This window comes from Phyllostomus hastatus, unplaced genomic scaffold, assembly GCF_019186645.2.
Source record: "Phyllostomus hastatus isolate PE091 unplaced genomic scaffold, TTU_PhHast_1.1 phas_contig_283, whole genome shotgun sequence".
Lineage (NCBI taxonomy): Eukaryota > Metazoa > Chordata > Mammalia > Chiroptera > Phyllostomidae > Phyllostomus > Phyllostomus hastatus.
This window is the reverse complement of record NW_025333833.1, coordinates 5,124,798-5,141,100: the sequence shown is the minus strand read 5'-3', so window position 1 is coordinate 5,141,100 and position 16,303 is coordinate 5,124,798. Positions and strand designations below refer to the sequence as shown.

General features: G+C 44.8%; 1 protein-coding gene across 3 annotated transcripts; it reads left to right on the top strand.

Moving 5' to 3' along the window:
• Positions 1-111: 111 nt before the first annotated feature.
• TNFSF18 (TNF superfamily member 18) lies at positions 112-14,631 on the top strand. Of its 3 annotated transcripts, none has more exons than XM_045838656.1 (5): positions 112-190; positions 2,256-2,451; positions 3,401-3,556; positions 10,073-10,103; positions 12,199-14,631. In XM_045838656.1, the coding sequence occupies exons 3-5, from the start codon at positions 3,404-3,406 to the stop codon at positions 12,543-12,545; spliced, it is 531 nt and encodes a 176-aa protein (XP_045694612.1). In that variant the 5' UTR covers positions 112-190; positions 2,256-2,451; positions 3,401-3,403; the 3' UTR covers positions 12,546-14,631. The 3 variants fall into 3 exon arrangements, with proteins under 3 accessions (XP_045694612.1, XP_045694613.1, XP_045694611.1); XM_045838657.1 differs by having other exon boundaries at positions 120-190; positions 2,373-2,451; XM_045838655.1 differs by lacking the exon at positions 112-190 and adding an exon at positions 1,680-1,874.
• The last annotated feature ends 1,672 nt before the right edge of the window (positions 14,632-16,303 follow it).

Genomic DNA, 16,303 nt, shown 5'->3' with positions numbered 1-16,303 from the left:
AAGCAATCCTTCCCATCAAAAGTTGTTTAAGAAGCTCCTCCCATGGCCCGGATACTGACACATGCTGGCTTGCCTAGAAAAGACCCCTCCCCCCCACAAAACAAGAAGTCACTCACACAGAGGACGCAGGCTAGAGAGACAGGAACCTAGCATCTCACGCGGCCGTTCTCAGAGATGAGCCGTAAGGCAGGTAGGTGACACAGGAGGGACTCTGTGGAGCGTGACCACTAGGTTCGTGACTTAAAGGCTGCATTTGAGCCAGTGAGACATAGAAGAACAACAGAGAATCTGGTAAGGGCTCCTGGAAAGGGGACACGCAAAAACATCACACGATGAGACAGTTCGGGGCATAGAAGAGGGTCCCATGTCATGGAAAAAAACCATAGTTTGAATTCAAACTATTTCCTAGACTGCCCCCCTGAACAGGATTGCTGTTAGTTCCATGGAGAAAATGATCTGGACATTGATATATGAAATCTCAGTGTATCTGTTAAAATTTATTGTACACATAATATGCAAACATGTATATATATGTGTGTGTGTATGTATAGATGTACATATACATCCATTTATGTATATTGAGCTATATATAATACTTTATATTTATAGAGTAGACATTTATAAATCTTAACAGATACTGTTGTTGCCTTCTTAAAATTCCAAGTTTAAAATCTTATTTATGTATCATATTTATCTACTTATCTATCCATCTATCTATCTATCACGTACCTATGTATCTTTAAACCAAAGACAAATGCATTTGTCACAAAATGAGTACAGTTGTTGCTCATTTTTCCGAAGTTCCTCATTTTGCAGTTCCTAAATGAAAACTGCTAGACTATTCAAAAGTCTGGTGCTTTGTCATTGCGCACACTTACTTTTTTCAATCTCTAACGTTCACAGATATTCATGCTTCTGAATGTTTGTCCCTCATGTTTCTGCATTCCTTCCAGAACTAGTGTGAGTTCCTGCCTCTGTCCTCTCAAACCTTCTATTTCCAACTTTTCTTCTTACTACTTCTGCTTATCTAGATCTTTCTGTTCTTTGAGGCTCTGTCCTATGTTACTCACCTCGGCACCTGTGTCCCTGTGTGTAAGGTTTTAATCTAGTCGGGCAGAAAATACCTTGCCATCTGTGACTTATTTTCTAACCCCCCCAAACTCCTAGCACAGGAGTGAGCCAATGGTAAATGTTCAACATGGATTCACTAGTTGGACTTAATTGAGAAAATCTCATTCCAGGTATGTGACCCGGGGCCGGGCTGTAAATCCAGAAGCGTGGGTTTGCCGCGCATTTACCGCCTGTCACATCCTGAGGTGGCAATGCTGATGGCTTGCATCAAAGAGATACCAGGGGTGACTCACTGCTTCAGAAGATCAGAAAGTGTTCCCTACTGTCACTTGTTCTAACCTGAAGTTTCTTCGTTTTTGAACCCCGTTTCATGAAAAGAGGAATGCATTGAGATAAGCCATCGTTTTTAGACTTTTGTAAGGTTAAAATAATCCGGACATACCAGAGCCTTACCTTGGTTAAGGGCAGGAGGAGGAGCTGGGTTTTATTTGGAAGAGCTCCCCATTTGAATAAACATTTACTGAAGTGACTAAGCAGAGGGACTTAATTCCCTCTGAAGTTGGAGAGGAGTCAGGAAAAGGAAGCAGGCCAGAGAAGCGTGCAGGAGACCGTGCAACCACTCAGGGGTCGGTTTAAAGGGTGGAGCTCGTGCACGTGCACTGCAGGCGTGATACAGGTACACCAGTCGCAGGCACGCTGCATCGCCCCTCCGCTGGAGTCGGGGCCTTGCTCATTACATCACCCCATCGAGTTCAAAGCCAGGAAAGCAGGGCGGTACTGAATGATTATTGCTGTGTGCCTCTGTGAGTCTCTTCTTCGGGGACAGTTTGGTAATCAGGGTGAAACAGAGCCCAGTCAAAACTGGACAGCTCCCCTAGAAACTGCAGCAAACAGTGTGGTTCTCCGGGAAGGCGGTGGGGTTATCAAAGGGCTTATAGGGTTTCTGCAGTTTCCCAGCCGTCGGTGGTGGGAGGGGCCACTCCCTACGTTCCTCTCAGCTTCCTCCTTTGGAAATGAACAGTTACGTCTTCGGGCTTTTGTTCTGATTTTTAAAATCTTTAACTTCCTGTTAGATGAAAGAAAAATTATCTTCCAAATGCTTTCCTCTCACCTCCTGTTATTTAAATGAACTTTAGCTGAAGTACGCCCTGTGGTAAATATTTTAAAAATCATTCTTTTTCTAGGATTTTATAATGGGTTCATTTTTCACCACATCGTGAAGAAGGGTGGGGAAGAGATAAATAATCACGGAGCACCTCTGCTGAGACAGGCCTTTGACATTTATTTCACTCTCCAAAAAGCCTTGTGAAGGGGAGACAAGCTCCGTGTTACAGTGAAAGAAACCGAGGAGTCCAGCGCCGTGTGGAGGCCGCTGAGTGGGTAAGGGCGTGGGTAAGAGCCGGGCAGCTCCAGGTCCTTCTTAGGCTCAAGTTCAAAACCCAAGGTCTTTCCGTCACGTGGTGTTAGAATCCTGGAAACAACATAGGTTTCCCAAGTAACAGATGGAAAGACCGAGGCACAGAGAACCAGAGGACTTTCTCAGTTTTATAGTTAATCAGCATGTTGAGTGCCAGGAAGAAAGTTCAAAGTTCTTTTCTGGGGGGGGGGCGGGGGATAGAGTGCAAGCTCAGACTGGGGCAGGGCGGTGGGGGGGGGGATGGCACAAGAGAATACCCTTTTGTATGATTATTTCTGTTTGATGCCAGCCTTGAGTTATCAGGGTTTCAATATACTGAGATAGAAGAAGAGAACTGAGCTTGTGGTGGTTATGTACATTTCATGTCAAATTCTAGTATTCCCCTGGTGTTTGCTAGAGACCCTCTCAGAGGGAATGTATTTTATGTCCTCCGAAGGAAGGAAAGTATATTTTCTAAACCCTGCATCTTAGCCTTCCTACCTTTCACTACCCTGCCATAGCAATCATATCACATCTGAAGTATGAAAGAACCTTATCTGAGATTTTACTTCTTCTTACAAAAAGTAATTTTCCTATCTGGAAACAATTTCTAATGCTGCATTGCACTGCACTTCCTCTTGCTCCAGGGAAGAAATTTTCCTTGTGAACTTCCCTTGCGTTGTTTTTTTTTTTCTCTTCCATTCTCTTTACTTGGGTCGGCTCTTTTTTTTTTAAGCCTTCCATTCTGCTGAGTGAGTACATTTGGCCTGGTCCCAACATGAGACTCAGAGTATCATTTTTCCAAAAGCCACGATCAGAGAGAAACCCCGCCCCTTCACACCCACTACTAATTATCATACGACAAAATCGAGCTGTTGCATCACCGGCCCATCACTTGCGAACCTCTGCTTCCCGCTGCTCTCATTCCTGCAGAGAATGAGTTTGGAACACATGGAGAATCTGCCTTTGCACTGTGCAGCCCCTGCAGGAGCGCAGAGGCCAGGCTGGAAGCCGTGGGTCTTCTCGGTAGTCATTGTGCTACTGGTTGGCTTCTCCAGTACGGTCGTCTTCTGCCTTCTCCCATTCAAGGTGAGGAGACAATGGTAGTACCTGAGGTTGCTGTTGATTATAATCCTTCTGTCTTTTGTCAGCCTGGTTACGGGTGGGGCCACTCAGTACTGTTAGAGCTGGTGGAAGGGAAGAGGCATGGGGGTAGAAGTAACAGAAATGTGATTTCAACTTGGTCATGGCGTGTGCTTTCGGAGGCTCATCTGAGTGTTTGGAAATGAAAGGAATGAGAAACGCTAAATGTTGGCTGCAGAACCGAGATAGATGGAATCACTTAAGTCAGTCCTTTGACAGATGCCTGTGGAGTATTTTTTCCCTTTCTGGAACTTTGTTAAAGAAGTGCTCTTGGTGGAATAAAAAGGTGTAAAACATGACGCTTGCTCTCAAGGAATGGGATGCAAACTCTAGTCTAACTGAGGGAGGCGACACACAAAGATGGTGGGAGGTAGAACAAGGTAAGTGACAGGTGGTTACGGTGACTTTGAGGAGGGAAACGGCACTGAACTCGGAGTAAGAAGGTCTGGATTCTGGTTCTAGGCCTCCCAAGAACCAGCTGCATAACTTCGAGAAGGACATTTCATCTCTCTTGTCCTCAGTTTCTTCGTGGAGAAAGGGTGAAACTCATTCCTGTTTGGGAAACCCCTGATGCTTATTAGGAATTTCCCATTGAGCTCCAGTCCAAGTGGTGGGTCTAGTGAAGGAAATGCAGACCCAGTAGGTCCTTAATTATTACAGGTTTCTCTGGCTGTTGACTGCACAGCCCTGACCAGAAGGAAAAGCCAAAATGCTTTATGTCATTTAGGGTCTAGTCCATTGGGGCTATGTTCGAGGGTTCTAAGCCTTGGGGAGAATGAGGTGGTGCATTTAAGAAAGGGCTGCAACATGAAATCAGGGTCTGCGGAAACATCTTTCTGAGGGGATCGGTCAGTGAGGGTCTCAAAGATACAGTCCTACCCCTTAAGAGATTTGAAAGCAATTGAGGGGAAACATGCAGGAGCAAGCAGCACGCTGTAGTTGTTGGTGTTTCACTGGGGCCAGTGTAGCTTTGCCTGCATTTTCACACAGGAGCCCGTTGGCTTGTATCACCTGAGTACACGCGAGAGCCCAGAAGCATGGCTAACCGCACCTCCGCTCCCTCGGGGAAGGTAGCAAGCCGGAGTCTGCATTTTCAGGGGCAGTGAAGCTTTGCACAGAAAGACAGAACTGTCAGGAGTTCTGAGTGTTTGGATTTCTGAAGCAGGGCAAGGGAAAGAATAGCAATAGCTCCAGTCTGGAAGTGCTTTTTCCTTCTAAAGACTGCTAAAACTCAAGTCTCATTAGCCAGATGACCTTGAGGAACATAGGACATGTTATGTGTCTTCTCATCCTGCACATGAATGGGGACCCAATGCATAGAAAAGTGCCTTTCTCAACAGAACACAGTGGCTCTTGCAAAGGGACAGAGGGCATCTAGTAGTTCCAGGGGGAAGGGGGATACCTCTCATCAGAATTGAACTTGACCAGTCCCATGTACTTGAGCCCTGGTTCTGGACCTCCTTTCCCAGACAACTTGCAGCTTCTTGGTGAAAGGTTCTGCCTCTAAAGAAAGAGCCCAGAGTTTGTTGCAGATTTAGAGGTGTTTGATAGGTTTTCGGGGAACTATACTGGCAGGATGCCACGGAGGTGTATTCCCTACGGGAAAGGCCAGCGGCCTGACGAGCAATTCTAGCTCTTGTATTCCACTTTTCATCGCCTGCCCTGACCTTTCCATATTAACCACAAATAAACATATTTGGAAAAGAGGGCTTAGTGGCTAGTGGATGGTGAGTCATTACCAGGGGCCGCTTCCACTGTCGTACAATATCCATGAGCCTTGGAGTTTAGATTATTTTAATCTCCACTCTTTGCTTCTATATACAAAAATCCCACTTTCCTGTTTCTCTGTGCCCCAATTCACAAAGCTTTAGACAGGAAGATCAGCTCCTTCTGCACCAACAGAAATTTCTCTGGGGAAAAAGTACTTTTTTTTTTCCCCTCCCATTTTCAGTCTGCTGAAAAGGGTTGGCTACAAGCCCAAGTGGTTTGGTCTAGTTCTCGGGGAAGAAAACTTCACAGAAGTTGTCCCTACGAAGCTAAGTGCTCAGAAGAGTCCCCTGCTTCGATGACATGGAGGGTACTTCCAAAAGGGGAAGCTGTGCTTCTGCTGAAAAAGCTCAGAAAACTCTGTTTCCAGAGGATGATTCGAGATGAGGGTTGGTTTGGAGGAGGAATTATTAAGCTTTTGCCATTTGAACCCAATTATGTAGATCTTGGCTTAAATCAAGCAGGGTTCCAAGAGCAACTTCTTCAGCAAAAATGAACCAAATCAAAGTTGAAGCTGAAAGTCACGTATGCTTATTTAGGAGTGAACATGAAATCTTCCATACATTATCAGAATATAAATAGAAGCCATCCCACGGAGTGGCAGGGGTGAGCCCTGTGAGTCATCTCAGCCGGGCCTCTTATCAGCTGCTTGGCCTGGGGCTAGTTACTTAATCTCTGGTACACTCATTTCCACATCTGCAAAGGAGCATGTTGTCAATTTTCATTTTACACAGTTGGGGTAAGGATTAATGAAGCAGTACGGTGCCTGACCCACGGTAGCCTCTTACAAGATTATGGTGGTTTATATTTGTGCCATAATTATTAATGACAATACACTGAAGTTAGATTTCAAGACCTCTGACAATATGGGTATTCCTCGTTTATTTCACTTCCTCAACCAAAGACTGTACCTCACTGCCAGATAGATGATTTTTGTGATTGGACAGATTTTTATTGGTGGTGATGATCAGAGAATGTTACAATGGTGGTTTCTGGCACTTCTGTAGATATGAAAGCAGCCCATGAGACAGCGTGCGGGATTTCTGTTGCTGGCAACTGGCCTGCAAGCTTAAGTTTTTCCACAATCTTTGTACATGAGAATACAGAGCACAGATATTATCTGCGGCTTAAACTTTGGCATCCATTTATATTTAGATTGTTATCCAGTTGTTCCATGCATGAAATCAGGTCTTTCTAGAAAGACTGTAAACTTCTTAAGAGGAAAGGGCCATAAATTACATTTGTTTCTCTTGCTTACAATGCCAGTATATGACATTGGGAACATAGGTGCTTAAGGCTGTAGTAAAATCTTCCTAATAATCAGCATCAGTCTCAGTACAGCTACCATTTACTGAGCAAGACCAGACAGACTACCAGGGCAAAGCCCTTCACAAGAATGACCTCAGTTAAATCAAGACCGAGTTCAATGAACCAGGTGCTATTAGTTTTCTTATTTTCTAAACGAGGAAATGGAAATGAAGGGACTCCCTGTCACATGCCTCTCATGAGTTAAAAAATTCCAAATGGAATTTCAACATCTCTTCTAAGAAAGCTCGAGATGAGAATGAATTGGCGCAAAAACAAACACAGTTGTGGGAATCCAGTGATTTATTCTGCAAGAGTGGCTTTCTAACTGTTTGACTGCACCCCCTATTCAACTCAAAATGTGTTTTATTTTTATTTCAACTCCCAAATATATGCTATTATAAATTATATAAAAGTACTAATACTATATATTTTAAAAAATGCGCAAGATAGAAATGTATAAGAATGAACCAAATAATACGCTTAATGTAGTTTAATCACAGTGCAAAACCATTTTGCTTTCACCAAAATATCATGTTAATATCTAACAAACACTTTTAAAGTAATTGAACTCATATTTTAATAATTTGTGAAATGTTGCTTTTATTTTCTTATCTTGGATTCACACTTTATGAGACAATGATTTGAAGGTTATATTCTAATTTAACTCACTGGATTCATGGTCTTGACGGTCATCACTGAAAAAGCACCTCACAAAGGAATGCAAATCCAGATGGAAGGACGCACCCCTGAGTGCGTGCTTACCATATCATGATACTGGATTTTTTATACTCTTCTTCCATGCTGCAATGTTTTTACATTCTTTTTTCTTAATTTAGTTTTTATTTTTAATCCTCACCCAAGGATACATTTATTGATTTTAGAGAGAGAAGAAGGGAGGGGGAAAGAGAAAGGGAGGGAGAGAGACAGAAACATCAGCGTGAGAAACATCCATCGGTCGCCTCCCGTAGGCACCCTCCAACCAGGGACCAAATCCGCAGCCTAGGCCTGTGCCTGGACCAGGAACGGAACCTGTGACCTTTTGGTACATGGGGCAGTGCTCCATCTAACCAAGCCACACTGGCCAGGACGAGTTTGTATATTCTTAAAATTTAAAATAAAGTTGGGCTTTACTCCATTCTTGCCTTTCCTTCCTTCCTTCCACAGCTGAAACCCCATGGTTTACTGTTATAACCCTAACCTTGCGTTGACCCACTCACCTGTCTCTCTCTCTCTTCACTATGTTTTAATCTCGAAACCGCAGTCCTGGAACACTGACAGCACTGAACAAATCCAACTGCTTCGTGTCTTTCATAGCTGAGTGTAGCCAAGGGAAAAGACTCCGCTGCCTCCTCTATTTCATTCCCGTGACTTCCCCTTAAAGATCCAATGTCTCTTCCCCATTGCCTCACCTGATACCCTTGCCTCCGGGTTCTGTGAGAAAGTTGAGGAGCCAGGGAAGAGTTCCCAACTTCCTCGGCCTCCTGGAGCACCCTCCTGCAATTTTGTTCACGTATACTGTGTTTTCCTCTTGTCCCGATGTATGAATTGCTCATGCATCTATTTCAGTCCACCCGTGGACTAGATTCTGTCCTCTCTTACCGACTCCAGGACATTGGCTCAGTGGTGATCTCCCAGCTCTTCACATTACCACCCCTCTGCACCTTACTGAAACATGGCCTTCAAATGGCAACAGATAACCACGCCTTCACCCCTCTCATCTTCAGACAACAGAACCAGAAGCAAACAAACAAGAAGAATCTCTCCGCCCTCTCATCCCCAACCAGATTCTATTCCATGTTTCTGTGCTCCCTGATGGCGAAACTCCTCCAACTTCTTTTTTTCTCACTTACTCGTAAATTCATTCAGATTAAGTTTCTGCCTCATTATATCACAGACTGTACTTTTGCTGAGGACCCAGTGACTGCCCATCCATTGGTCCACCCTCTGTCCTCTTCTTTCTTGACCTATCAAAAGCATTTGACCCAGACGATCACTCCTCTTTCCTGAAAACATTTTTTTTTCTCTTGGTTTCCAAACGCCACACTGTCACGTTCACTTTCTGAACCCCTTCCCTTTCCTTTTGAAGCTCCTTTGCCAGTTCTTCCTCATTCCCTGACCTCTGGACACCGCGCTGTCCTGGTGATCTTCTCTGTCTACGCTCACTGGCTGGATGATCTCATGCAGGCTCATGTCTCAAAGTGTCACCTAACAGCTGGAGACTCCAAACTGATGTCATCAGAACCTTAAATTCCATCCTCACTCATCCAATGGATATCTATCAGATATCTAGTAAGCCCCCGACACTTGGCTATTCCAAGAACCCATGGTTCACTCTTTCCCCACGATGAACTACTCTTAAGCCTTGCTCATTTCATTGATTCATTCCAATGACTCATATCCCACATCTTGGGGTCTTCTCTGTCTCTTTTCATCTTATCATCCCTGTACCCAAGTCGGGACTCCTGCTGGCTCTCTTTCCAGTCCCTGATCACCCTGTCTACCTGCTAGAACCTTGGCGAGAGGCACCATGCTTTCTTGCCCAGATGCCTACAAGGATCTCTTAGCTGGTCTCACTCCCTTGCCCTGGCCTCCTTTAATGTATTCCTGTCCCAGCAGACAGAGAAATCCTATTTAAAAAGATGCAATGTCTTTAACTTCCAAAAGTCTGTTAAGCATTTGGCCACCAGGAAACCAATAAACTTTACACAGTACATTTTTTTTTATTGTACTTGATCTTAGTAGAGGCATTTAAAGGCATTAGCATTCAAATGCCTGTGTTCAAAAAATTAACCACACTAATGGCTTCTTGCAGCCTGTAAATTGTGGTATGTTGCAACAGCTTGAAACTCAGTTCTCCTCAGGGTTTTTCAGTTACTCTGTATAACGCGTGATTGTCTGACTATTAAATAAGGGTGGTTTTGTGAACCTCAGTTGTAAATATTTCTATAGTGTGTAATCTCTTATTACTTAACATAAAAATAAACATAAATAGAAATTCTGTTATTTTATTCATAAATGTCAAGGGGCTACCTTGTGCAAGCACTGGAGTGGGGAGAATAGTGTTTATAGAACATTTCTGTGGCCCAAGGGGATGAGAGTCCGGGCTGGAGTAGTTGTCCTGCAGGAAGAGGTTAGGTGGAGGGCATGAGATCTCAGCTTTTGCCTGGAAGAGTCAAGAGGGTAGTTAGGTAATGAAAGGTCAAGTACGAAGCCAGACGTCTGTAAAGGGAAGCTGAGAGAGCCGAGACAAAGTCAAGGGAGGATTTTTTTTTTCTCCTGGCTAGCAAAAGAAGTTTGCCTCAGGAATTTGAGGCTCTAAATAAATCAATTAAGACAGTTGTGGTGTGGTCATCGTCCTGATTAATTTCCTTTTCTCTTTCCCTACAGACTGCCGGCAAGCCTTGTGTCGCTAAGTTTGGTGAGTAGCCTGTCTTGTATGCCTCCTTCTTCCTTTTCTTAGCATTTGATGCAAGAAGGCAAGTTCCAATGCTGTGAAGGAAGCCTTTATCCTATTGTAGCCATTCTTCAGCTACTATTTCCAACTGCTTATCACGGGCCCGCCTGTGGTCTAGGAGCTGAGGCTTTTGAGGTCAACCAGATAGACCAGTGGTGCCCGGTGAAGGTCGCATTTCTGGGCAGGAACGCACAGCACCTTTACAGGCCCGGGCATCTGAGATCCTGGAGCCTACTTTTAATTCAAGGTTCTAGTAAGAACACAGTTCAGATTTCTCTGACAAACTCAAAGTCCTTCTCCCATTTTACACATTGCCAGTGTCTAGCAGAGAGAGTATGTGTGTGGTGCTATTTTTGTTTATAAATGTATAGAAGAGGAAGGAGAGTTGTGGGGAGTGGCCACTTCCTCTGCTTCTTTCTTCTCTCCTCTCAGTTTCCGAGTCACTTTCCCTTCTAGTGACTTGGTATTTGCTTAGAAAACACACTACAGTACACAGTTAAATGGAGCCTTAGGCCATGTCTTAGAATACATGCAAAAATGCAAATAAATGCATTTGGGTTTTTTTCTGGGTTTCGGGCCCAACACACATTTTCAGCTGTGAGAGAAAGTTTCTGGAGACAAACAGCACCCCTGCTTCCAATGCAGCTCAAACCGCCAGGCTTCCTGGGCTCGTGGGATTTGGGGGACCTCCACTTGCTCGTCTCTGTCTTTGTGATATGTTTCTGCTTTTCTAGTGAATGGAGTGGCCCCTATCACGGAACTAAGTCAGAGAACTAAGTACGAGAACCAGGAACACTTCTTCCTGGTGACTTGCTAGCCTATTGGCTACTGCCTATCACGTGTCAAGCCAGACGCCATTCACTGGGCTCCAGGAACACCCACACAGACTTTGCTTCTTGCTCTAATGATCTTTTCTTTGTGATCCTGTGAAATCTGTACTCAGAGTCTTATATCGGTCAGTTATATGTAAATACGAATTTTACACAATGTGTTACTTCTTCCTGGGCATGTTCTCATGAGGGGTTTCTTCTAATTATGGGATAAAGGCTCTGCCCCCTGTAGCAACAATCATGGAGAATTAGAGAACAAGCTAAATAAGCATTTTGGGTGGTAAAAGCACCTCCTGGGGCTCTGAAATCACACTGCTGCGTATCAACAACTAACATCAGGAAATATGTAAATTCCAAATATTCCTATGAAAACAAATGATTAAGTCTTGACCCTCTTCCCACCCGCTGTGCTAGCATCAAGCTAGGGATACTTATATTTAAACAGTTAAATAATTCTCCATTTGGAAATTCATGAATTTACCAGTAGCTATTTTTTGGAGGGTTTGGTGATGGTGTCTCAAGTGGTTTTTTAAGGATATGTACCTACAAACTGAGGAGAAGGGTCCTAATTTAGACACAGTGCACCCAGTTCAGCAACACGACGTATCACTCAGTCAAGAAATGGTTACTGAGCACATATCAGGTCCCAGGAACCCTTTAGGTGCCGAAGACCTAGCAATGAGCAAAGATGCCTTGAATGAGGGGGAGAGAGACAATAAAGGGACAACTGGATTCATAGAATGCTGCTGACACCTTCTATGGAGAAAACTACAGTGGGGTGAAGGGGGAGGCAAAGAGGGGGCAGCACTATGGTACGTGGATTTAGGAGATGCATCTCATTGATGAAGTGACACATGGTAAGCAGTGCTTACACAGAAAAGCATGACTAGTCTTCCTGGCTTGCCAACCCTAGTTATCACAGTCCCGGTGTGTGAGTCCTCATTGATGAGATACACAACGCCCCATAGAATGAACTCCTTTTTCTATTCCCAATCCATTTCCTTAGAGCTCCCCAAGCAAGTGACACACTCAGGATTTGCAATTTCTCTAAACAAGGAGTAGATAGATACTGAATATATTCCAATGGTGGTTGGAGACAACTAGTATAGACCAGGTAAAGAAACAACCTATTAATACATGAAGGGGAAAGAAGTGTAAATAGGAAGATGATGAAATAATAAAATAACTGTGCTTTCCATTTTTTTCCCTCCCTTGTAAATTTCTTCTAGGGCCATTACCTTCAAAGTGGCAAATGGTATCTCTCGAGCCCTCTTGCGTGAAGCAGGTAGCTGACTGGAAGCTGCAGGTACTTCAGAGTGGCGTGTATTCAATTTATGGCCAGGTGGCTCCCAATACCACCTACAGAGAAGCAGCTCCTTTCGACGTGAGGCTCCGCAAAAACAAAGACATTATACAAAATGTAAAAAATAATGCTATGATCCAGAATGTAGGAGGGATTTATGAGTTGCATGAAGGAGATACCATAGACTTGATCTTCAACGTCGAATACCAGGTTCTAAAGAATAACACGTACTGGGGGATCTTACTGCTAGCCAACCCCCAGTTCATCGCCTAGAGTCCTGATGTGGTCTCCTCATCCTCTTTAGCACGTGCCAAGATGCTGGTGGGTGCGTTGGAGGACGCAGGTTCTCAATGTCTACAGATTGGGTGCACATATCAACATCCCAACAAACAGAACTCCTCTGCCTATGGATTCTCACCTCTCATGCTTATCCGAAAGAGACTCAGAGGAAGGGCCAAGGGTATTTGGTTACCCCTGACATTGGCTTGGCAAAGACACTATTAATCCATGGTAAAATGAATATGGTTGGCCACAGGGGAGAAGTTCCTTGAAGAGTCTGTCTAATCTTTGAATCCCTGGGTGGAAAAATGAGGCCTTATTCTCATGGGAGTCTCACTTAGTATGCTAAAAGGATCTAGCACTGTAGCCTGGTCTTTTTCTCATATTCTTGAGCTGTTTCACTTTATTTTTCCCATACTCCAATCCTCTGGGACCCTCCTAAATAAAAAGTAGTCAGACTGGTGGGGTGGCCAACAGCACCCACTTCAGATGTGATATTAGAGGACAGAGAACACTCTAAAGAGCTAGCGGAACAGAGGCACAGGTGGCATGGAATGGAATGCACTTTATTCGGGAAATTCCTCTGACTTCTTCATCCTCAGGATGCAGGGTGCTTTATAGAGCCAGTAGGTCGAGGGGGTCACTCTGTGCCTTCACACAGGGCTTCGTGAAACCTTGTTTGTATGTGCATCTAAACGTCGTTAATGGGAAAGACAGACCAAACATTGGTAATCACTAGGTCTCACCCCGGAAATTGGGACTACCAGTGCTGTATGATGTCGTGGAAGAATTTCACGTATTTAGCTGGCTCTCTATGGTTTACAAGGTGCTTTTGCATATCACAGGGCAACTCTAAAAATTTAATGGGACAGGTATTTTTGGGCACTATTTTAACAACGAGTATACAAAGGCAGATGACTTGTCCCAATCCACAGAACTAGTGATTCGTGGGGCCAGCGGGCTTCCCACCGTATCACTGTCTCAGCGTTAGAGTTGGCGTTTCTGCCATCACGTTATGAGCCAATAAAGTTTAACAGGTTCAGCTTTCAGGAGGTATACTCCCTTTCGGCCCAAGGTGGGTAGGGGGAAGCCTCAACCGATCTCTCCTTTCTTGGCAAACTTCTTTTCCCTTCCCTGCCTGGAGCAGGGAGCACTGGGGTGTTGCTCAGGGAGGACCCCAACCAAATCCCCGTCCTCGTTTTGAAGAGCCTGCCTCGATCAAACGGTTACAAACTCGATGCAATGGCACCCTGCCCGAGTCTGGGACTCTGTTAAATTAATAAGCTCCTTGTGGACTCTTGTTGAAAGCTACATAACGTGATCGCATGTTAACTGAATCTAAAATATTTATGGATATGTGTAGAAAGCTACATTATGTTAAGTAATAGTATCACACATAAAGCTAATTTAAATATATTTGTATTACGTGTAACAGAAATTGCTCTGAGAACAGGGTGAGCCTGAGGCCAAGAGGTTCCTTAGGAAGTAGTTTTCTAAACATCCTCTGAGGAGCAAGAAGGCAGAGGGCTCCTGTGCCTTGTTCCTCTTGCACTTATGTACCTCTCAGGAAATTTAAGTTATATCACATATTTATGGAAACTTGGTAGAATTGATCTTTGTTAAATTATAAGCAGCAATGTGCCGGGATGGGCTGCCACTAATTTGTGGGAACTGATTGTTACATTTTTAGAAGTATTTTTTCAATCTGGTTATTAGTAAATACTGCCGTCCTTGAAGCTGGCCATGGTGGGGCTGTTTGTAACCCTGGTCATTGGCAAGCATGACAAATCAGGGCTTGGTTTCGTTTGGTTTTGAGAACTCATTCACCCTGGCACACCACTGTTTGTCAAACTCGCCTTCTTAATGAAATTCCATTTGCAGTGAAAGCCTCACATGATAGTAATTTCTCAGGGAAAACAGAGGTGTCTTCAGCGGCAACCAGAGATACAGCTACCCACAGATGATCTTCAGATGTCCCTGGCGTTGTGATTTCAGCCTTTGTTTTCAATGCATACTCTGCTTCCTTGTTTCCTCAAGTCGTTTCTTACTTTGAAACCTATAATAAAATATGTCTTGGAAAGTGGACTGTGGCTGACTTATCTGTGGGTGATCAGACTGGAGTCAGTGACCCAGAGGACAAGAGGCCCATCAGCGAGTCCCTCGCCCATGTGACACACTGCTTGGTAAGTGGCAGGCAGAAGTGAGGGCTGGATGCAATTAGCTGTTGGTTGTAATTTCTGATGCGTTCGTCAGACGATTTCGCTATCTGACTTCCACCCACCTCAGCTGCACCCTACCCACCCTCATCATCAAAGCTGTCATCAGCCCTCCTCACACTAATTTTTATTTGCCTCCCATTTGGCCCCATCCAAGCGGACCTAGAGTGGGATGTATCCCTGCGGATTAAGTCTCCGCTTCTGAAGAGGGAAGTTAATTGAAAAGGGTTGTAGTCTCATGCATCTGGTGGAGAAGACTCACGTCTTAGAGGAAGTGTATCTGTGCATCCTGAAGAAGCAATTCCTACCTTTGTGTGTTCTATCTCAAAGAAGCAATTTCATTGTTTATTAGAAGGGGAAGCAAAAACCTGATTGACTTATGGGGGGGGAGCTGAGGATTAGCTTCAGGTGGAAGAGTCAGGGGTGTTCAACCCATGGTCCCTGGGCCACATACAGCCCAGGATGGCTGTTAAAGCAACCCAACACAAAATCATAAATGTACTTAAAACGTCATGGGATTTTTTTGAGTGATTACAGGTTACAATGTGTTCAATGTGTGGCCCAAGACACCTCTTCTTCTTGCAGTGTGGCCCAGAGACACCACAAGGCTGGACACGCCCAGGCATCATATAATATAAATGATGACTTAGCAAGTATACTTTCCCTGATCTGAAAGGATAGATCTCTATTTTGGGGGCACTTGTGACTCTGGCAGGGTCGCCCCACTGGTCACGACTCTCCGTGAGTCCCACAGTGATCCACAGGAAAGCTGTATCCGTGCCTGGTTCCTACAAACGCAGAGAGCGTGAGCTCACCTTGGTGGGAAGCGTCTCCTATCTCTGCTGCCAAGGAGTCGGCCTCTCTGTCCTGACAGATTCCCTGGGTGGGGTCAGACTCTAGGCTGCCGTCAGCTTCACTTCTCAAATGGGACTCGGGCTTCGGGTCTCTGAATCTCCCAATTGCAAGAAACAGATTTCAAAGCTCTTTTCAGGTTTCCCTTGAAGTCCTCCTACTGGGCTCAAGGTTGGAGAGTTTCATCGCTTTCCATCGCCCCTGCAAAGGGTGTGCGTGAAGGGGACTTGCCAGCTCTCCCCGCACAGATATTATCGCAGCCTCTCCTCCCCCAATCTGGCCTTCTTCTAGGTGCTTGGTCCACCGAAGCACCCTAAGAGTAGTGGGGAGGGAAGCGTATCTTCCTTCCTTCTGTGACTGCTGTGCATTGGGGGGGGCCGCCACCTCACTCTCACGTTGGTATCCAGGTACCGATCAGATTACGCCTGAGCTAAAGCCGAGTCAGGGGAGAGGCCCACTCTGACCTCCAGTGATGCTCTTCCATGTATAAAAGGGGTCTGAGCGACTTCCGATCAAGTGCAGAAACACAGAAGCTGCAGCCCCTCGTCACAGCAGCACGGAAATAGGGGCTAAATACAAAGGCAGCGGGAGAGAAAAATTATTGCTCCGAAAAGTTAGACTTAAGAGTGTATTTACCCAGGGTGCTTGGAAGGAAAAAGTGGTTGCCTATGCCTCATTCACAGG

What these genes read in the sequence shown, in the direction of transcription:
- TNFSF18 (XM_045838656.1), top strand. Translation starts at nt 3,404, where the DNA reads ATGAGTTTGGAACACATGGAGAATCTGCCTTTGCACTGTGCAGCCCCT. An exon ending in TCTGCCTTCTCCCATTCAAG is followed by an intron (nt 3,557 to 10,072) that starts GTGAGGAGACAA and finishes CTTTCCCTACAG; the next exon opens with ACTGCCGGCAAGCCTTGTGT. An exon ending in GCCTTGTGTCGCTAAGTTTG is followed by an intron (nt 10,104 to 12,198) that starts GTGAGTAGCCTG and finishes AATTTCTTCTAG; the next exon opens with GGCCATTACCTTCAAAGTGG.